At 38.6% G+C, this 22,812-nt stretch overlaps 1 protein-coding gene across 5 annotated transcripts in view; it reads right to left on the bottom strand.

Moving 5' to 3' along the window:
- The window catches only part of tex9 (testis expressed 9), a 98,626-nt gene that overhangs the window by 19,549 nt on the left and 56,265 nt on the right, over nt 1-22,812 (bottom strand). For all 5 annotated transcript variants that reach the window (XM_059952537.1, XM_059952538.1, XM_059952535.1 and 2 more), the window contains one exon: nt 2,263-2,436. In XM_059952537.1, the coding sequence (XP_059808520.1) occupies nt 2,263-2,436 (174 nt within the window). The remainder of the gene's footprint in view (nt 1-2,262; nt 2,437-22,812) is intronic.

The raw sequence follows: 22,812 nt of genomic DNA, 5'->3' as shown, positions 1-22,812 counted from the left end.
CCTTCCAATTAACTATAGCCAGCTCCTATCATGCCTCTGTAATTCCCTTTACTTCACTGTAATACTGATACATTTTAGCTTCTCCTTCTCAAACTGTAGGGTGAATTCTATCACACGTCACGCTCCTAAGGGTTCCTTCACCTTAAGCTTCCAAATCAAATCTTGTTCATTACACAACACTCTATTCAAAATTGCTTTTTCCTTATTGGACTCAACCACAAGCTGCTCTACAAAGCCATTTCATAGGCATTCTAAATTCCTTCTCGAGTCCTTCTCTTGAAAATTCCTTCTCAGCATCAACCTGATTTTCCCAATCTGCATATTGAAACACCACATGACCATCAAAACATTGACCTTCTTAATGCTCTATGTAATGATAGTAAATGTAGAATCATCTTTTTATAACTGTGGAAAAGTACAGAAAATCACAAACAGATGGTAAACTCTTCATTCCAAACCAGCAGATGGCAGCAATAAGTAATATTAGTAATCTAGCATCATATTTTACTGCTTACAACTGGATTAGTAACTACTGATATCCAATCTTCCTCATCAATTCCAAAACAATTTTAGATGATTAACAATACAGTCTATTCGATTGAAAAGTTTATTGACTGCAGTGCATCCAAATAAAAAAATCTCAATGAGAGAACTAATGCCCACAGACCTGAAGGTTCCAACTTTGATTCCTGATTCATACTTAGTGAGGTGCTGTCAGCTGCAGAAACAGATAGGGATTTTCCTGATGTCAGTGCCCCTGGACATATAATGGAAAAATCTGCCCGGGCATTTTGTTCCTTACAGTATTCAGTGCCTTTATTGAAAGTTTCCAGGTATTTACTGGATAAGATCAGGAAAGGACTATGCAGTAAAATCATAATTATGGTTCCTTCTATTATCAGACACTTACACTCACTTAGTATTCTTGATACATGAAGATCAATCAGAAACATGCTGGTATCAATGCTTCAAGAGTGTCATTAGATCAGAAGGAAAAACTTGGAAAAATTTCATCAGCATGTGCAATATAGTCTACATCCATATTGCATTAAAACTTCTATTCTTTTGAAATTTCAAATGAAGATCATACAAATGAGCAGAACAAAGAACAAAACTGCATTATAAAATCTCTTAAATATACACTAGCATACAAATTACAATCAGAATTATGCCTTACAATATCTCAATCCCATTCAACTGTTCAACAGGACCATGAGGCTTACCGATTGGAACCTCACCTCACCTATCCCGTGCAATCTTTCAGCCCTTTACTTATCAAGCACCTCTCTACCACCTGCTTTAAAATATACAAAGATAATTCTGAAGACTCTCAATAATCTGAGAAATAATTCTATCCTTTTAAAAAACATATTTCAACCCTTTGTCTAATGTCTGCCTAATGTATGTCTAGTTTCTCAAACAAAAACTGCTGTTCAAAGATGAAACATAAGGAAAAAAATGCCTGAAAGCTCAGCAGATCTGGAAGCATCTATGGAGAGGGAAAGAGTCCATATTTTGCAGACTCAAAACATTAACTATTCTCTTTCTGCAGATGCAACCTAACCTGTTGAGCTTTTCTAAGTATTTTCTATTTCCATTTCAAATGTTCTATATCAGTTATTTTTGGATCTCCGAAGATACAAACTTGTCTTTATTGTCTAAGCACAAATAGATATGTTATTCTACTTTAATTGATCTTTTACAGGCATAAAAGTTTCCTGTTTTAAAAAAAAGCACAATGCTTGCAACACTCAGCAGACCAAGCAATCCACAGAAAAAGAAACTGTTAACATTTCAGGTCCAAGACCTTCATCAGAGCTGAGAAAATACAAAAATTCAGTTCTGGGAACCTGTGATGTAAAAACAGACCCATTCCAATCAAATAAACGGTTAGAAAAATTGAAGAGGAGTGTCTACAAATCCCAGGAAAACAGCCACCAGATTATTGCATAGGGACCAACAAAATGGAAGTCTAAAAAGACAGCAAAATACAGTGTGCAATTTATATGCCCCATTTAATTTGCCAAGTTGACAGTGTTCTTTAACTACATGTCATATCCTTGCATAGTGTCTGATTTTCTCAGCAGGGACAATATGACCAAATCACTGGAGACTTGGAAGCTGATCAATTGCTGCCTTATGTTAGACAACCAATGCCTACGAATGCTAAAGGAATAAGTGAAACTTGTCTGTGATTTTAGTAGTAATACAATTTAAATTGATCAGGTATAAGGTTACTTAGATGTTATAATGTAAATATACCTTTTGCAAAAAAAACACTTGTTGTTGTAAACCATCACTTTTTCTTTGTGCCTCATCCGCCAAACTTTTATATTTCTCAATCTGAGACTGCTGGATGTTTGTTGTCTTCTGTAATCTGTTGCGTTCTTCTTCTGCCTCCCTGACACGACTAGACAAGGTGTTATTTTCATCATCCTATTAAGTAAAGCCAGAGATTGTGAAAAATAACCAAAAAGTTAACTTTATCTAAAATCTAACAATTAAAAAGGTTGCTCAATCCACTAAATTCAGTCATTAAAAGTGGAAAGTACAGGCAATACTCAGCAAGTCAGCCAACTTCTCTGGCGGGAGACGTAGTTAACATTTCACATTGATGATCTTATCTTAAGTTTCTGTTTAAATCGTAAATATCATACTCGGATTTGATCAAATTAATCCTTTTAATAATCATAATCTGCAGCCTACAGCATGAATACAAGTATTGTTAGTGGTGAAATTCTGGCATCTTTGCAATAACTTCAGCCATTTCCCTTTGTAAATGCCAGCAAGTTCAGGATTTATGCAGATACAAGTGTTGACTAATTCTGGGCACAATTAATACTGCTGTGGCCAATTGAAAGTGGAAATTATGATTATCAAGTAACTTAAAAAGCAGAGCAATGATTCAGGGGGTTGGAGATAGAGAACATTTATTCTTGTTAAAAACAGAAGCTTGCAACTTTTCTGAAATTGATCAGAGGCAAAATTTCTTTCTTTTTCAATCTTTTTATTAAATTTCATATATAAAAAAAAACAACACATAATAATGAATAGATTACAGATTCAATAAACTTGAGATTACATTAGTAATAGGATAATAATATCCTATTAAAACTTCCATCAACAAAAGGTACATAAATCAATCAAGTCTATATAAATATATATGAAAAAAAAACAAAAATAATCATCGAAAAAAGAAAAAAAAATTGAAATTATATATGAGAAAAAATATATATTGAAAAAAAATACTAAACTAAAACTAACATGGGCAATAATAGCACTTTATAAATATATAAAGGTGTCAAGAAAAGAACTCCGGAACTCCATACCTAAACAAGTATAAGTAGAGAAAAGGATCTGAAATAGGCCAAATTAATTCATATGAAAGTGTCGAATAAATGGTCCCCAGGTTTCTTCAAATTTAATTGAAGAATCAAAAATAGTGCTTCTGATTTTTTCCAAACTCAGATAAGAAATAGTTTGGGAGAACCACTGAAATGTAGTAGGAGGATTTACTTCTTTCCAATTTTGTAATATAGACCTTCTGGCAATTAATGTTACAAAGGCAATCATTCGTCTAATTGAAGGGGAAAGCTGATTGCCATCTTCATTTGGTATACCGAAAATTGCAGTAATAAAATGGGGTTGTAAATCAATATTCCATACTGAGGAAATAACATCAAAAATGTCCTTCCAATAGTTATGTAAAGTGGGACATGTCCAAAACATGTGAGTCAATGAAGCCACTTCTAAGTGACATCTGTCACATTGAGGATTAATATGCGAATAAAATCGGGCAAGCTTATCTTTAGACATATAAGCTCTATGTACAATTTTAAATTGTATTAAAGCATGTTTAGCACAAATAGAGGAGGAATTAACCATTTGTAAAATTTTTTCCCATTTATCTGTTGATATATTACATCGAAGTTCTTTTTCCCATTCTTGTCTAATTCTATCCGATATTTCTGGCTGTATCTTCATAATCATGTTATAAATAAAAGCTACTAATCCCTTCTGACAAGGATTAAAAGTAAAAATCAAATCTGAAAAATCCGATGGAGTTGAGTTAGGAAAAGATGGAAGAATTTTATGTAAGAAATTTCTAATTTGTAAGTATCTAAAAAAATTAGATTTAGGTAATTCAAATTTGTTGGATAGTTGATCAAAAGACATCAAAGTACCTTCAAAAAAAAGATCACGAAAACATTTTATACCTTTCCTTTTCCATATACTAAAAGCTTGATCTGTCAATGAAGGTTTAAAAAAAAAATTACATAAAATAGGGCTGTCCAGAGCAAAGTTTTTCAGATTAAAGAATTTGCGAAATTGAAACCAAATTCGTAATGTATGTTTAACAACAGGGTTAGATATCTGTTTATTGAATTTGGCTAAATCAATAGGAAGAAAAGAACCAAGAACGGAAAATATAGAATATCCCTTAACCTCACTACATTCCAAATTTACCCACTGTGGGCACACAGGTGAATCCAAATCTAGTTTCCAGTACATTAGGTTACGAATATTATTCGCCCAATAATAAAATCTAAAGTTAGGTAAAGCTAGACCACCATCTTTTTTAGACTTTTGTAATTGCCTTTTGCTTAACCTAGGATTTTTATTTTGCCACACAAATGAGGAAATTTTTGAATCAATATTATCAAAAAAAGATTTAGGAATAAAAATTGGTAAAGCTTGGAATAAATATAAAAATTTCGGTAAAATCATCATTTTAATAGCGTTAATCCGACCAACTAATGATAAAAATAAGGGAGACCATCTAGTAGTAAGTTGCTGAATTTGATGACGCATAGGTAAAAAATTCAGTCCGAATAAATCTTTATATTTCTTGGTGATTTTTATACCTAAATAGATAAAGTTATCAGTAACAACTTTAAATGGCATCCTATCACTCAATAAGGTTTGCGCGTTTAAAGGGAATAACTCACTCTTATCTAAGTTTAACTTATAACCAGAAAAGCTACCAAATTGAGCCAACAAGGATAAAATAGCAGGAATAGACCTACTAGGATTAGAAATATATAACAACAAATCATCAGCATAAAGCGATAATTTGTATAACTTCTCATTACGGGTAATACCAAAAATATTAGGAGACTCACGAATAGCAATAGCTAAAGGTTCTAATGCAATATTAAATAATAAAGGACTTAAAGGACAACCTTGTCTCGTACCACGAAATAATTGAAAAAAAGAGGATCTATAATTATTTGTAAGAACAGAAGCAACAGGTTTATAACATATTAATTTAATCCATGATATAAAATTAGGACTAAAATTAAAGTTTCTCAATGCATTAAATAAATATGTCCATTCAACTCTATCAAAGGCTTTTTCAGCATCTAATGAGATAACACATTCTGGGGTTGTAGGTGATGAAGTATAAATTATGTTAATCAATTTTCTAATATTAAAAAAGGAATACCGATTCCTAATAAAACCAGTTTGATCTTCTGAAATAATCTGTGGTAATACCTTTTCTAATCTAATGGCTAAAATTTTTGTAAGAATCTTAGAGTCTACATTTAATAATGATATAGGGCGATAAGATGCACATATAGTAGGATCTTTATCTTTTTTAAGAATTAGAGAGATAGTAGCTTCATAAAACGATTGAGGTAGTCTCTTCTTAACAAACGCATCATTAAAGATTTCACATAGCCAAGGAGAAAGCAATAAAGAAAAAGTTTTAAAAAATTCTACAATAAAACCATCAGGACCAGGAGCTTTCCCTGAGTTCATTGATGAAATAGCCTCTCTTATTTCATCCATAGAAATAGGAGCATCAAACAAGCTACAATCTTCATCTATCAGTTTAGGAATATTCAAGTTATTAAAAAAATTATCCATCGTAAACCGGTCACCGTCAAATTCTGATTGATATAAAGATTTATAAAAATCTTGAAAAGTGTTATTGATTTCTTTATAATCAGTAGTTAAATTACCGTCTTGTTTACGAATTTTAATAATTTGTCGCTTAGTCGAAATAGCCTTTAATTGATTAGCTAACAATTTACCAGTTCGATCACTATGAATATAAAATTGAGCCCTAGTCTTAATTAATTGATTCTCAATTGAAGAAGATAATAATAAACTATGTTCCATTTGAAGCTCAACTCTCTTCTTATAAAGTTCTTTGGTAGGAGTAACGGAATAAATCTTATCAATTTCTTTAATTTTATCCACCAATAAAGCTATATCTGAATATCTTTGTTTTCTTTTACCAGTGGAATATGAAATAATTTGTCCACGAATAAAAGCCTTGAAAGAGTCCCAAAGTATTCCTTTATCAATCTCTTCATTATAGTTTGTTGAAAAAAATAAGTCAATTTGTTGTTTTATGAAGGTAATAAATTCTGGATCTTGAAGTAAAGTAGCATTAAGTCTCCAAGATCTAGTATTGATAGAAGAGTCCGGAATCTTGATAGATAACTTCAAAGGCGCATGATCCGAAATAGCAATAGAATCGTATTTACAATCAATAACATCTGTTAATAAACGATGATCAATAAGAAAATAATCAATTCTAGAATAACTATGATATACATGTGAAAAAAATGAAAATTCTTTATCTTTAGGGTTCAAAAACCGCCATATTTCAGTAATTCCAGAATCAACCATAAAAGAATTAATAAGTAAAGCTGATCTATTCGGAAGAGTTCGAATAGGTTTAGATCTATCCATCGAAGGATTCAAACAACAATTAAAGTCTCCACCCATAATCAACATATATTCATTCAAATTAGGAAGAGAAGTAAATAAACGTTTAAAAAATTCAGGACAATCAAAGTTTGGAGCATAAATATTAACTAAAACAACTTTCCGATTAAAAAGTGAACCAGTTATCAACAAAAATCTACCCTGTGGATCAGAAATAATTTCATAATGTGTAAACGAAATTGAGGCGTCTATAAAAATAGACACACCCCTAATTTTAGCGGTACAATTTGAGTGAAATTGTTGTCCTTTCCAGAACCTAAAAAAACGTTGATTATCCTCCCTCCTAATATGGGTCTCCTGTGCAAAAATAATATTAGCGTTCAATCTATGGAATACTTTAAATATTTTTTTACGTTTAATCGGATGATTTAAACCATTAGTATTCCACGAGATAAAGTTAATAGATTTATCCATCATACCAATATTAATTGTGTGTATCATAAAAGGTTAAAAAGACACATAACCCACAATTTAGGAAGAAGGAAAATTGATTCAGGAGCAAACGGAGATCCTGACACCTCAACAATATTAACAATTTAAAGTCAGCCCATAAACTAAAAGCAAAAAAATAAAAAGCAAAAGCATGAAAAAAGATCCATCCCCCCTCCCCCCACCCTTTGAAAGAAAGCCAAGTGGCAGGCGCATAAACTAATACTAATATTACCCCCATTTCAAGATGGCAGCTCCATAAGAAAATTTTTTAAGAAAAAACTATATAACACCCTAATTAAAATATAGAGTTGCAAAAAAAAAAAATATATATATATATATATACCTACATATATATATATACATACACATACACACACATATCAGACAAATCAAAAAAAAAACTAAAATAGTAAAACCAGAAAAATCATTAATAAAAAAAAATGAACATTAAAGTTTAAAAATGTAATACACCTTTAAAAAAGAAATTCCATATTCAGATACAAAGATGACGTTTCACAAGCCAAGACTTATGGGAAGAAGAAACGACATTTTGAGAAAGCCATATTACAAAATATGAATATAAATTCAGCAATCTAATAAGAAAATTTAATTAAAAAAAAAGTTATCAAAATAGAATTTTTTTTAAAAAAAAGATTTAATAGACACTACAACATATATATAAAAAAAAACTAAAAAAAAAGAATTCAAAACCTTTGTTCCATTTCTAAATACAGGCAAGCAAATAAACGCTTATAAAAAGTAAAGACTTATGGGAAGAAGAAACGACATTTTGAAAAAATAATTCATTATTACAAAATACAAATGTGTATAAAAAAGGATATTATAAAAATTAAAACAGCATCTATAAGCAATAATAATAGTAGTAAAAAAAAAAGACCCAGACCCATAGTTCAAAATAAAAAGTTATAACCCAACTTCCAGGGTTAAAACTTAAAATGAAATGACATCCTCTCTCCAAAAAAAAATCTTCAATGTAACTCATAGTTCAAGTTGCACTGGAGGATCGATATTCTTCAACAAATTTCTTCGCTTCTTCAGGAGTGTTAAAAAAGTGTAGACTGTTGTCGGGCAGCACCATTCTAAGCTTCGCTGGATACATTAAAGCTTGTTTAAATCCAATCGAATGAATCTCTGCCATCACTGGTTTAAAAGCGATCCTGGCTTTCATTACTTCATAAGAATAATCCTCAACTATTCGAAATGAGTAATTTTTGAAGGAGATCATACCTTTTTTACGAGCTAATCGAATTAGAAGCTCTTTCTCACGAGGATAATGAAGGCGAACAATCACCGCTCGTGGTTTATCAGGCACAGACGAAAGCCTCGCAACTCTATGAGCGCGGTCGATAACAGGTTCATTTTTCAAACCTTCACCACCGAAAATTTCCCACAGTAATTTAGAGAAAAATTCAGTTAAATCACCGGACTCAACTTTTTCGGGAATTCCGATGATGCGCAAATTCTGTCTGCGAGAACGATTTTCAAGATCAGTAATTTTAAACTTATACTGATCTAAAGTTTTAGCAGTCAACTCTATCTTCTTCTCTAACACTTCAATTGTACGTGCTTTTTCACAAATTGATTGTTCAAGAGTCGTGATCTTATTTCCATGCTGTTGAACCTCTAACGCCTGCGACTGAAACTTAGTTTCAAGCGATTTAACAACTCCTTCAAGATCGGATATTTTCGAAGTAATCCTCCTTTCCAAATTTAACAGTTTACTGTCCAATTTACCTTCTAGTCTGCCTTCCAGACCCGCAAATTTAGCATCCAGTTTATTGTCCAATTTACCTTCCATACCCGCAAATTTAACATCCAGTTTAATGTCCAAAAGACCAGAAATTGCGTCGATGGATACAGGATCCTTAGCCGATTTCTTACTTGTAGCCATTTTAGGTTTGACAAGATTAGATCAACTATTATTTTAGGGAAAAAGGGTCAATCAAAGGTAGCAACTCATATGATTAAGTTCGAAAAGATCTAATTAAAGGGTGATTATAGTTAAAAAAATAAAGAGCGCCTAAAAGGCAGATGCTTACGTCGCCATCTTGAAACTCCACCCCTCGAGGCAAAATTTAAGTGTTGAGTAGGGACACGATATTTTCAACAAGATAAACCATTCCATTAATACTGATATAAGCTCTGTTAAAAATAAAACTGTCCGTTGGAAAATGTGTAAAGAATTGGTCTTCATCCAGATAACATCTAGCAGATGTGGGATATTTTCAGAATTCTCAATGTGTTTGATATCAAAATATTAAAACTGTGGGGTAGAAATCAAAATAACCCCCTAAGCAAGGCCTTTAAATTACAAACGAAATATGAAATTAAAGAAAATTTCAACAAATAACTTGGTTGATATGTATCTGTGAGAGACAGATACCCACTTTCTATGTATTTTGTATCAGCAATCATCTTGAATGTTACAATGAAAATTAATATTTATGAGGCTGTAATCATGAAAAGCATTGTATGAAGGCAATCCATTATCTACATTGTTCATTTACAATCAATAAAAAGAACATGGTAGCGTTCTGGTTGTCCGTCATATCTGACAATGACAGTTAAACCTGTATGGGAAAGATTTTATAGCAGAAAAACCATTGCACTGAGATAGTTCCACTTTCTCGGCCAAGGAAGTACGATCCAGTAATATAAGTGGTCATCTCAAACCTGGTTGCAATGGATGACCAGGGCTTCTTCTGTGACTTATCTTGCCACTTGCTCTCCATGAAGCAGTCCTGAACCACCTTCTTAGCCTTTGGACCTCACTGCTGATTCACCCACCAAGTCCACCGGAGCTGACTTCACATGCTAGGAGATGCATGTACCTGTTTCACCAGGATATGAGGCCTGCCAGATACCTTCACCTGGTTTACCCCTCCTTTTGAAGTAGTGTAGCAGGGTCACATATAAACAGCTACTTGAAGCCAATTAACGATTGTTAGGTGGTCAATGGAGACCAACGGTGAGTGAGCTACCCCAGAATGAACATAAGTAGCCTCTTCACCAGAGTAGAGAATTTTTATGACCTAATATCACCATATTTTACACATTCCAACCACATTACCAAAATGTGGTTGTATTATGAAAAACATGGTAACCAAAGTCAAGTTACTTAACTCATAAGATAAAGATAGAATAGAAAAAGAGTTGGACCTGCCTTACTGGGGATTAAGATAAAACCAACTTGAGAAGAAGGATCTTATGTCAGAAAATCAGCTTGGGTAGAAATACAAATGGATAGGAACCATTGGATGGAGATATATACAATTTCCCAAATGCCAATGGCAACGTAAAAATCAGGAGACTGGAGATGTATACAAGTTTAATGCAACATTCATGAAGGACTTCAATTTACATTTAATGTGGTAACTAAGGCACAAGAAATTCTGTAGACAATGACTTTATGCAGTGTAAAAAAATGTTTTTTTAAAATCAGTATGTTGAGGTAGTCAAATCAATCAGTCGAGTATGATGTTGACTTCAGGGATTGTCTATTGGTGGATCCTCAGGTTGCTGTAGAGGCTGATTCTACAGCAAAAAATGATCCACATTTTTTCTGTTGCAGTGTGGGCAAGAGCAAGTGCTGGCCATGGTTCATGGTTGGGTCTTTTGGTTGTAGGTCTCTCCTTTTGCAGCTGTCACTTGTTCTCTGTGCACAGTGAAGGTCACTCTCATGTAGCACAGACTCTCTTGAACAGCTTTCCTCCAGGTGCATCTATTGTGCAATGTCTTCATAGTTTTTAGATGTAATGTTGAATTGCTTCAGCTGATTTTGATGTTATCTTTGAAACATTTCCTTTGCCCTCCAGAGGCTTGCTGACCTTCCTTCAACTGTGAGAAGATGATTTGTTTGGGGAGATTTGTGTTAGGCTTTCGGATGACATCAGAGTTTGTGTTGCTTTTTCATGATGGAGGTGTTGTTCATGTTAGCCTCTTCCAGTACACTGGTGTTAATGTGATCCTCAAAATCTTTCATAAGGATATTTGATGGTATTGTTCCATGGCTTCTAGGTGCCTTCTGTCCATGGTCCATTATTAAGCTTCATACAGTAATGTAGGAAGGACAACTGCTCTATAGATCTAAAGTTTTGTTTGGACCTGCAGGTTGTAGTCTTCAAAGACTCTTTTCATTAGTCTTGCATAGGCTCCACTAGCACTATTCAGGTGGTGGTTGATCTCTGCATCAATGTCTGATTTTGAGGAGTGAAGGTAGGAAATGTGGTTTCCATTTTCAAGGTGATAACAAACTTTCATGGAGGGCTGGATAAATGGCTGGTTGGGCAGTGGCTAATATGGAATTGAACCAGTTGAGGATGAAAAGCCTGCTGTCCATTCTATACACTATTGGGATTCTCAGAGTCAGGTTTTGGCCAATGAGGAGAAGATTGGCAAATAGTTAGGATGCAATGATGTAGTTAGGTGGAATCCTCTTTGACTCCTGTCTTAATAATGAAGGGTTCTGATTCAGTGCTGCTACTGCTAAGTACTGTGGCTGACATGCCATCATGCAGTAACCTCCATAGTCGTGTATTTGTCAGAACAACCATGTTTTGATAGTCTACTTCAAAACAACCATGTTTTGATAGGCTTGGCAGTCTACTGGACCTTTGTCAAATCTATAAAAGCCAAGTACAAAGGTTGCCTTTGTTTACAGTGTAGGGACTCCTTAATTTCATTAGGCAGAATTCACCAAGACTGTTAAGGGTTAAGTTCACCACGTATGTTACGTTGTACGTATTATGTTTTGAGGACAGGGTTTTTTCTTATATATGATGTTGCGATTTGTTTGCTTTGGTAATAAAGTGTATGTTAGGAGTAATTACGCTCACGTTGATTTTTGTCAATACTCCTACACTGGCAATCCCTAACACTTTTTCAGATGATTTTGGAGTGATTTCACTCGTTTTACAATCATGACTGCAAACACCATTGCTCTCAAGCTCCCTGAATTCTGGCTGGAACACGCCACCACTTGGTTCACTCAGGCAGAGGCCCAGTTCACAGTGCGGAGAATCTTGCAAGACAATATGAAATATTACTTTGTCATCACAGCGTTAGACAGCTCTACAGCGACCAGGGTGATAAGCATCTTACAGCACCCACCCCCAGAAATTGGCAGGTCTGAGACACTTAAACAACTCCTAGAGACTTTAGAACTTCCCAAGTTTGAGTGCACCCATTGGCTGCTCTCACTGCCTAATTTAGGTGACTCCAAGGCGTGGAAGTTGAAGAACCACATGTTGCTCCCCCTTGACAGACATCAACCATGTTCTATCTTCAGAAAGCTTTTCCTGCAACAACTACCAGGCAAGATGTGGTCAGCTCTGGATGGCTCTCCCCTCACAGACCTCTGGGCTCCAGCAAGAAAGGCTGATAAGGTGTTTTCCATCACCAAGAGGACCTGTGTGATAATGCAGCTGGACAACTTTGCCACCACCTAAACATGAAACAATTGAAGTGGCTCATTGATGGTTTCCTACCCTGTGTTTCTACCACATGAGGTTTGGGTGAGAGCCAAGAAGTGCCGCCCAACCTGTGGGTTCAATGAGTCAGGAAATGGAACAGCGGCACCCATTAGCTAGTATGGGCATCATTACATCAGGCGGTTTGTTGTTCCTTACAGACTCCACTTTTGTGAGCCATTTCCTCTGTGACACAGGCACTCAGGTGAGCTTCCTGCCCACGTCTAAATTGGAAATATGAACTGGGGAGTCTCTCAAGGCTGCCAACGGCAGTGCCATCTGGACTTCTGATAAGCGTGAGATGATGTTGTGCTTTGCTGAGAAGTTCTGCTGGAATCCTGTGTTGGCGGCGATGTCTACACCTCTGTTGAGGGCCGACTTCCTCTGTGCTAACAGCCTCCTCGTTGATATCCAGAACTGGTGCCTCGTCAACACACAGACTTTCTACTCCCCCTCTGGTACACTCAGTGCCACCGGCACTTGAAAGCTGTCCAACATCCTTTCAGCCTCCAACAACTTTCTCCACCTCCTTGCTGAGTTCCTGGACCCAACTTCTCCTCCTCCACCACTAAACACAGGAAGGAGGACCACATACTCACTACTGGCCCGCCCATTCATGCCCACACCAGGTGACTCGACCTGGAGAAGCTAGCCATCACCAAGGCTGAGTTTGATGCCATGGAGTGCTTGGGCAACATCTGGCATTCCAGCAGTCCAGGGGCTTCCCCTCTCCACATCGTGCGAAAACTGGGGTGTAGGTGGTGTCCATGTGGTAATTTCCTCCCTTATCAACTTGTTCCCGGTTATCATCAGGTCCCTGTCCACCTGAGTGACATTCCTAAAACTGCTGTTTTTACACTGCTTGATTTGTTTGAGATCCTTTTGGGCTGAAGAACCCAGCCCAGAACTTTCAGCGTCTCATGGACAGTGGTCTCAGGGATTGGCCATTCCTGTTTGTTTACCTAGATGACATTTAGGTAGAGACAAACATCTCTTACATTTGAGAACTCTTTTCAAAGTCCTTAGTCAGCATGGTCTTATTGTCAACCCAGTAAAGTGCCAGTTTGGACTCTCCGTGGTCAATTTCCTCAACACCACCTCAATGCAGCAGGGGCGGTTCCCCTGCTGGCTAAAGTTGGGGCCATTAAGCATTCCCTCGGTCAGTCACCATTAAGGACCTGCAGGAGTGTTTGGGCATAGTGAACTCTTATTACCTTTTCATCCCTCAAAGCAGCTCAGCTCATGCTCAAGGCCCTTAAGGGCAAAGCAGCCAAGCATGTTGTGGACTGGACAGAAGAAAGGTCCAAGGCATTCTCAGACACTAAGCAGGCATTGTCTAATGCAACGCTGCTGGCACACCCCTTCCCAGAGCACTGATTGCTCTCAACACAGATGCGTCAGATTACATGGTGCATGAGCAGTTGGTCAAAGGCATTTGGCAGCCTCTCACCTTTTTAGCTGTCAGCTTTGCCCTTGCGAGTGCAAGTACAGCACGTTCAACCATGAGCTTCTCAGTCTGTACTTGGCAGCGCAGCATTTTCACTTTCTCCTAGAGGGCCATCCACTTACAGCTTTTCTGGCTCATAAGCCCCTAATGTTTGCTACGGCTAAGATCTCCGAACCTTGGTCTGGTCGGCAGCAGCACCATCTTTCTTTTACTTCAGAGTTCACCATGGATATCCAGCATGTTGCGGGGAAGCGTAACCTTGTGGCTGACTGTCTTTCCTGGTCATTCACTGGTGCTGTCTATTTGGGCATGGACTATACTCAGGTGGTGGCAGACCAGGGCTTGGGCCCAAGCGTTCAGCAGACACAGGATTGAAATTGGTGGAAGTTGCTTTTGGTGACAGCTGTATTTCACTACTGTGTGATGTGTCAACAGGGTGACCCAGCTGGTTGTGCCAGCGAGCTGGCAGCAGTGTGGTTTCAATGCGGTCCACAGCCTTTCTCACATGGGCCGAAGGGCATCGCATAAACTAGTGAGAGAAAAGTTAGTGTAGTACAGACTTAAGAAGGATGTCAAGGACTTGTTTGGTGTGTCAATGCACGAAGGTGCATTGCCATGCCAAAGCTCCTTTAACTCCTTTCACGATCCCCAAGCAGCATTCTGACCATGTGAATGTGGATTTGGTTAGCCTGTTGCCCCCATCCCGCAGGTTACCCACCTCTTCGCCATCACTGATCGGACCACCTGTTGGTCCGAGGCAGTGTCAGTGTCATCCATTTCAGATGCAGAGGTGGAGCAAGAGATCATCAGCTCCGGTTGGCGTCCCATCGGATATCTTTTCAGACCAAGGGATGCAGTTTACATGTGAGCTTTGGTGTGCGGTTGCTCGTAATCTGGGGTCAAACTGCACTGGACCATGGCTCATCACCCTCAGGCCCACAGACTGTGCGAGCGGTTCCACCATTCAATGAAAGCCGCTCTCCGTACATGCTTCAGTGACTGTTGTTGGGTGGACAGATTGCTGTGGGTCTTGTTGGGTCTGAGGACCCTCCTTTTTTGCAGCTCATTTTCAGGCAACCCCTGTGGGTGCCAGGAGAGTTTCTCCTAACATCCACAGTGCCATGGTCTGCTCGCAGCAGTGGTTGCATTTTATGGACAGTGCCAAAACTTTTGCTCTGGTGCCCACGACGCAGCATGGGCTGCTGCAGTCGAACCTTTGCCGGGTCTGGAGGAGGCAAAATATGTGTGCTGTGCATCATGATGGACATTGGGGTCCCCTGCAGCCACTTGATGACAGCCCGTTCTGTGTTGAAAGCAGAAGATAAGGTTTTTTTTTATTCTGGACTTTGGAGATATCCTGAACAGTGTTTCTGTGGATCATCTCAAGCCTGCCCACTTGGACACGGACTCTCCAGTTGAAGTGGCACAGTTCCCGCCTCCAGACTTTCTGACATTGACTGTTCTTCCTCTCCAGCACCTGTCCGTGAAGGCAGGGGTAGGTTCGACTAAGGTTTGCAGGCGCCTGCTCATTTGATTTTGTCTGTTAGAGTGAATTCCAGGGGGGCAGGGGTGCGTGTGTAGGGATTCCGTAATTTTATTAGATAGAACTCACCTAGACTGTTAAGGATTAAGTTCGCCGTGTATGTTATGTTGTATGCTATTACGTTTTGGGGGTGAGGATTTTTTTTACATATATACATGTCATTCGGTCCAAAGCATCGACTGTATTCTTTTCCTAGATGCCACCTGGCCTGCTGAGCTCCTCCAGCATTTTGTGTGTGTTGCTCAGATTTACAGCATCTGCAGATTTTCTCTTATTTAAAACTTTTTTAGATCTGGTATTGTGCAAGGAGAAAGGGTAAGTATATGGATCTGGGATCTTATATAGAGATTGGAAATGATTTAATTCAATATAAATTAAACCAAACTCCCAAGGCATGAAATGCCAGCCATCTACAGTAGATTAGGAACATTAAAAATATAACCAACAACCAATAGCTAACTATAAAATAATAAAGAAAGCACTTACAGCTAATTTATATTACTTTAAGTCAATAAAATATGAATGAGTAAAGTAGTTTGTATGCACGGTGTCTCGCTGATAGATCCTGGTAATCACTGCCTTGCACTGTAGCTCTGTTTATTACGATGTGGCTATCAAAAGAAGTTGAAGATTGTATTTAGTCAAAGGAAAATATTCCCAAACAAAAATAACAGAAAATTTGAGGATTCAGATAACATCAGAATTAAGCAAAGAAGGAAGAAGGCATTGATTAGGAAAGGTAAAGTCGAAAGTAAGGACAAGTTTAAAAACTGACTGTAAGAACTTCTCCAGGTAAGTAAAAAGGATATATATATTTTTAAATGCAAATTTACAATGGGTTCTAAATAGAATGTGTTGGGGAAATATAAAGCAGAATAAATGTTTTGTGTCTGATTCAAAGCAGAAAACTTAGCTGTAGCTATTTATTATTTACATTTGTGTAAAACAACTGGTACTTGGAAGCAATGCCATAAAAAGACATTAAATCCATCTGACCTTACAAACCTATAGTCAGAGCTTTTAATGAACGTGAGTAGGGAGACATGACAGAAGTCATCTTCCAAAATTCCATGGATGGTAGAACAGGTCTCAGCACTGAAAGGTTGCAAGTGAACACCCATTATTTAAGAAGGAAAAATGGAAGAAGAAAACACAGATAGACCAACAAGCTTGACATACAGTAAGTAGGAAGGAATATGCAAGGAAGTAGTAACAAGTTACAGGGAAAATAATAATAGATTAGACAGAGTCGATGTAGATTGATAAAAATAAGTTCATGCATGGTACATCTGTATTAATTTTTTGAAGGTGTTAGCAACAGAACAGAAAAGGGGTGCTGTAAAGAAAGAATAGTAACTACTAAATAGGGATGTGGATTGTGCCAATGTGGTAACAGGGAGCCACAGACAAAGCCCAAAAGTAGAGACATGGAATGCAGCAGTGATGATGCCCAAGGTTCAAAAATTTTGTTAGTTATATAATAGTGTGCACCGATTGTTGAAATAGAAAAGTAGATTTACTGTTGACATGTGGACACTCATTTTACTGTGTAAACAGGACTTAGTCCATTACTTAAATCTTCCTGTAGCCACCATTCTATTATCAAAATGTAGTTTTACTGGTAATTTCAACAACAGACACAGTAAAAACTACCAAATTCATGCTCAGGTAAATCAGCTTTGACTGGTCTCCTGGTGCACACCAGTTTTAAATGAATCGTCTATTAAATATGTATGCAGACTTTTGGAAAGGTGTCACCCAGAAAGAAACTAAGAACACAATATTTAGGAAATAAGAAACCGTCATTGGTCAAGGATTTGATTAGCACACAGAAAGCAGTCAGAATATGTGAATCATTTTCATTTGGGAGGCTGTCATCAGTTGGGTGCTGCATGGATTAGTAATGAGGTGATCAAGTTTACTTAAGACATGAACTTAGGAGGCAGTCTGGGCTGGTTAAGAAGTTGCAGAGAGACTACAGGGCATATAAATAGATCGAGTGACTGGGCAAGGAGATTGCAGATAGAGCATAGTGTGAAAAAATAGGTCATTCACTTTAGTGAAAAGATAAAATGGGAGAGTAGTTTTTAAATGGTTCAAGATTTTTAAGTCTTGGTTCAGAGAGACTTGGGTGTTCTTGTACATTAATCAATGGACATTAACATGAAGGTTTAGCATATTGCCTATTGAAGGCCATTGTGAAAGTGAAAAGGGAATTCTGAGTGAAGCCCGAGACAGTCAGATGCATGACAGCTATGGTGGGGTTTGTATGCCATTACTTTCTAAAAGGTGAAACCTAACAGCATGAATAGCAGTGATGAACTCATGCTTTGAAAGAGAAAATAATGCTACACCCTTTGCGAATACCCCCAGCATCAGGTGACTGATCTCTATCTCAGAGAATAATATCCAAATATCCTCGAATTCTCCCCCCATCTAAATAACAGCCTGCCCATTTATTCCTTTCACCAAAGTGCATGACCATACACTTCCCAACATTGTTTTTCATTTGCCATTTCTTTGCCCATTCCCCTAAACTATCTAAGTCTCTCTGCAGGCTTTCTGTTTCCTCAACACGACCAACTCCTCCACCTATCATTGTATCGTCAGCAAACTTAGCCACAAATCCATTCATCTCATAGTCCAGCAACCAGCCAGAACAGGATCCCTTTATTCCCACTCTCTGTTTTCTGTCAATCAGTTAATGCTCCACCCATGCTAGTAACTTCCCTCTAATTCCATGAGCTCTTATCTCTCTAAGCAGCCTGAAGTGTGGCACCTTGTCAAAGATCTTCTGAAAATCCAAGTACACCACATCTACTGCATCTCCTTTGCCTACCCTGCTTGTAATTTCCTCCAAAAATTGCAGTAGGTTAGTCAGGCAGGATTCTCTTTTCAGGAAACCATGCTGGCTTTGGCCTATCTTGTCATGTGCCTCCAGGTACTCTGTAATTTCATCCCTAACAATCAATTCCAACAACTTCCCAACCACTGATGTCAGGCTAACAGGTCTATAGTTTCCTTTCTGCTGCCTCCCACCCTTCTTAAATAATGAAGTAACTTTTGCAATTTTCCAGTCATCCGGTACAATGCCAGAACCTATCGATTCTTGAAAGATTATTGTTAATGCCTCCAGCTACTTCTTTCAGAACTGGAAGGTGCATGCATTCAAATATAACACTTACAGTCCAGTATTTGTTGCTTTCTCTTGCAAATCATCCCACTAGCTGTGATTATGCCTCATCTCCTGCTGGTCCTTCCTATCATCTCTGTTGTATGCTATCTTAGTTTTATTCCTGTTTTCCCCTTCCTCGGCCCTATCACTCTGGTTCCCACACCCCTGCCAAATTAGTTTAAACCCTCCCTAATAGCTCTATTAAACCTGCCTGCTAGGATGTTGGACCCCTTTGAGTTCAGGTGTAACATGTCATACATAAAAACATAAGAGATAGGAGCAGGAGTAGGCCAATCGGTCCCTCAAGCCTGCTCCGCCATTCAACAAGATCATGGCTGATCCAATCTTAACTCTAGTTTTCACCGAATCCCACAAGGCAACAGTGCCAACCAACAGGGCACCATGCCGCCTATTTTATTTTATTATTCATCCCACCCAAACCCATGTGATCACCCGGGGAAAAAAAAAACGATTTGCCAATTGAGGAGAAAAAATCTGGAAAATTCCTCTCCGACCCATCCAGGCTATCGAAAACTGGTCCAGGAGATCACATGGCTGATCTAAACCTAGCCTCATGTCCACTTACCTGCTCGCTCACCATATCCCCTAATGCCATTTTTATCCAGGAAAATGTCTATCTCTGTTTTGAATTTATTGAGTGTAGTAGCTTCCACAGCTCTCTGGGGCAGTAAATTCCACAGCCCCACTACCCTCTGAGTGAAGAAATTTCTCCTTATCTCAGTCCTGGAACGGCATCCCCTTATTTTAAGATTATACCCCCCTAGTCCTAGTTTCACCCATCATTGGGAACATTCTCCCCGCATCCACCCGATCAAGCCCCTTCACAATCTTATATGTTTCAATAAGATCGCCTCTCATTCTTCGTAACTCCAATGAGTAGAGTCCCAATCTACTCAACCTCTCATCATACATCAACACACCCATCCCCGGAATTAACCTAGTGAACCTTCTCTGCACTGCCTCGAGGGCCAGTATGTCCTTTCTTAAATATGGACACCAGAACTGCACGCAGTACTCCAGGTGTGGTCTCACCAATACCCGGTACAACTGCAGTATGACCTCCCTGTTCTTATACTCCATCCTCCTAGCAATAAAAGCCAGCATTCCATTGGCCTTCTTGACCACCTGCTGCACTTGCATACTAACTTTTTGTGTTTCCTGCACCAGGACCCCCAGATCCCTTTGCACAGAAGCACTTTCCAGTTTCTCTCCATTTAGATAATAACTTGCTCTATTATTTTTCCTGCCAAAGTGCAAGACCTCACACTTGTCAGTATTATATTTCATCTGCCAAATGTCTGCCCAATCACTCAGCCTATCAAAGTCCCCCTGCAGGGTTTCAATGTCCTCCGCACTCATTACACTCCCTCCCATCTTTGTGTCATCAGCAAACTTCGATACATTGCACTTAGTCCCTTTCTCCAAATCAGTAATATAGATTGTAAAGAGTTGGGGTCCCAACACCGACCCCTGCAGAACACCACTAGTCACCAACTGCCAGTCTGAGGATAAACCATTTTGTCCTTTTTGTACTGGTCCTACCTCCCCCAGAAGAGGCCCCAATGATCCAGGAACCCAAAGCCCTGCCCCCTACACCAGTTTCTCAGCCACACATTAATATGCCTGATCATGCTATTCTTGCACTCGCTAGCACGTGGCACATGCAGCAATCCTGAGATTACTACCCTGGAGGTCCTGTTATTCAGCTTCCTACCCAACTCCCTGAATTCTCTCTTCAGGACCTCCTCTCTTTTACTACCCATGTCATTGGTACCAATTTGTACCAAGATTTCTGGCTGTTCACCCTCTCCCTTCAGAATACTCTGCACCTGATCCTAGACAACCTGTACCCTGGCACCTGGGAGGCAACACAGCATGTGGATATCTCTATCAGGCTGACAGAACCTCCTGCCTGTTCCCCTTGCTATGGAATCTCCAGGACTGCCACATTCCTCATCTTCTTCTCTCCCTTCTGCACCACAGAGCCAGGCTCAGTGCCAGAGACCTGATCGCCGTGGTCGTCTTCTGTCAGGTTACCCCCACCCCCCCCCCCCCACAGCATCCAAAATGATTACTGAGGGGGATGGCCACAGGGGTGCTCTCTACTATCTGAGCTCTTCCATTCCCTAACAGTCACCCACTTATCTAGCTCTTGCAGCCTCATGGGACTAACTCCCTGTAGCTCCTAGCCATCTCCTGCTCACTTTCCCTAATAAGTTGTAGGTTGTCAAGCCACAGCTCCAGATCCCTTATGTGGTCTCTCAGAAGCTGCATCTCAGTGCACCAGGTGTAGATGTGGCCATCTGGGAGACTGGAAGATTCACAACTGTTTATTGCATCATGAGTTTAATACTGGGCATGATTTATGATCACTCTTCCACAAGTCAGCCAGAATGTGCCCTGGCACACTGAAAAGGTGGTGGTGATCATCATTAATATCTGCCCCTGCTGATAGGTGGCTCCTACAATATGGGAAGTGATCCACATCAACAAGGGTCTTATCATGGATGCTGAATGCCGGGCTCAATGTTGTGCAGCAGATTAGATAAATAAATGTTCTTGGTACCTGAATGAGTGAAATGAGTATTAAATTGTTAATTAAAAAAATCAAGATTAGTGGAATCCTGTAAACACCAGAGAAAAACCGGGAAACCTGACAATGGGGAGGAACCCGTCACTACTGCCTGTTTTCCCTACATTTCCACAGTTTCTGGAAGGATCACCAGGATCCTACAGAAATACTGGATTAATACTATCCACAAACCCACAAGGAAGCTTAAATCACAGCTTATGCAGGTCAAAGATGACCTGGGACTCAGGTCAGCTAGCATTTACAGGAATCCCTGTGAATGCGGAACAGTGTATATCAGCCAGACAGGATGCGCGTGTAAACACACATCAAGGAGCACAGGAGGTTTATCTATTTGGGTTACCCGAAGAAAATGGTGGTGCCAGAACATTGCATTTGCAATGACCATAGGACTGACTTTGATGGCACAAAACTACTGTGTTGCGCCAATGGCAATGACTGCGTAGTAAAGAATGCCATTGAAAATAACACTAGAGGAAAAGAATTAAAATAAAGACAAAGGTCTCACTCTTAGTAAGAACTGGAATTCAATTGTAAACAAGGTGTGAGAGTGGAAACCCAATTGGATGAGGACTAACCAATCAGAAAGGTATAAATACCACTGGACTAGACAAGCCCAAGCATCATCCCTGATGAAGATGGCAGATCATGATGAAGATCATTGAAATGTCAGTTATAATCAATACCTGTACCTGGCTGGAAGCCTAAGAAGAATTTATTTGTTATATTTGCCAGGGAAGTACCAGATTCTTTTACAAAATCAAACATGGTTTGGAGCTCAGACTCCATTTGTGCACAATTGTCTTCTGTATATTACGACTCTGACTGAAAATGGTGCAATCTTAACTCTCAAGTGGAAATGACAAAAGATTAATGATTTCCCCACATGTTATAGAGATCAATTCCACTCCAGCAGGGAACTTATTATAGAAAGAAGACTGAGGTTGAGCTGCATAACCTTAGTCTGCATTGGGATTGGTCTGTGGCAACTATGTCATGTCATCATGGTGAAAATTCCTCTGCCTTGATTTATATTCCCTCTCTTGGCTGGTATGTGCACTTCATCATCTTCTGGCTCCTAAACCTCTAACCTACTTCACAGTCACACAACCAAAATTTGGAGTTTAATCCACTAGGATTATTTCAAGGTTTTGTGTGGGATTCCCTGCCAATATGACAATAATCTTTCCAAATCAAATCATTCTTCAGTGCATCATAAAATAGGTCATTCATTATTAATTGACTAAGTAGTTACTTTTCATATCCATTGTGCACTCAACACTAACTTTGATATAATTGGTATTTGAATCTTGCACTGAGAAAATCTGAATAGAAATCCATTTAATTATAAACATATACTCCAAGTAACTGTAC

Source organism: Hypanus sabinus, chromosome 28 (genome assembly GCF_030144855.1).
Source record: "Hypanus sabinus isolate sHypSab1 chromosome 28, sHypSab1.hap1, whole genome shotgun sequence".
NCBI lineage: Eukaryota > Metazoa > Chordata > Chondrichthyes > Myliobatiformes > Dasyatidae > Hypanus > Hypanus sabinus.
The sequence above is the reverse complement of the archived record's forward strand: the minus strand, read 5'-3'. Positions and strand labels throughout refer to the sequence as shown.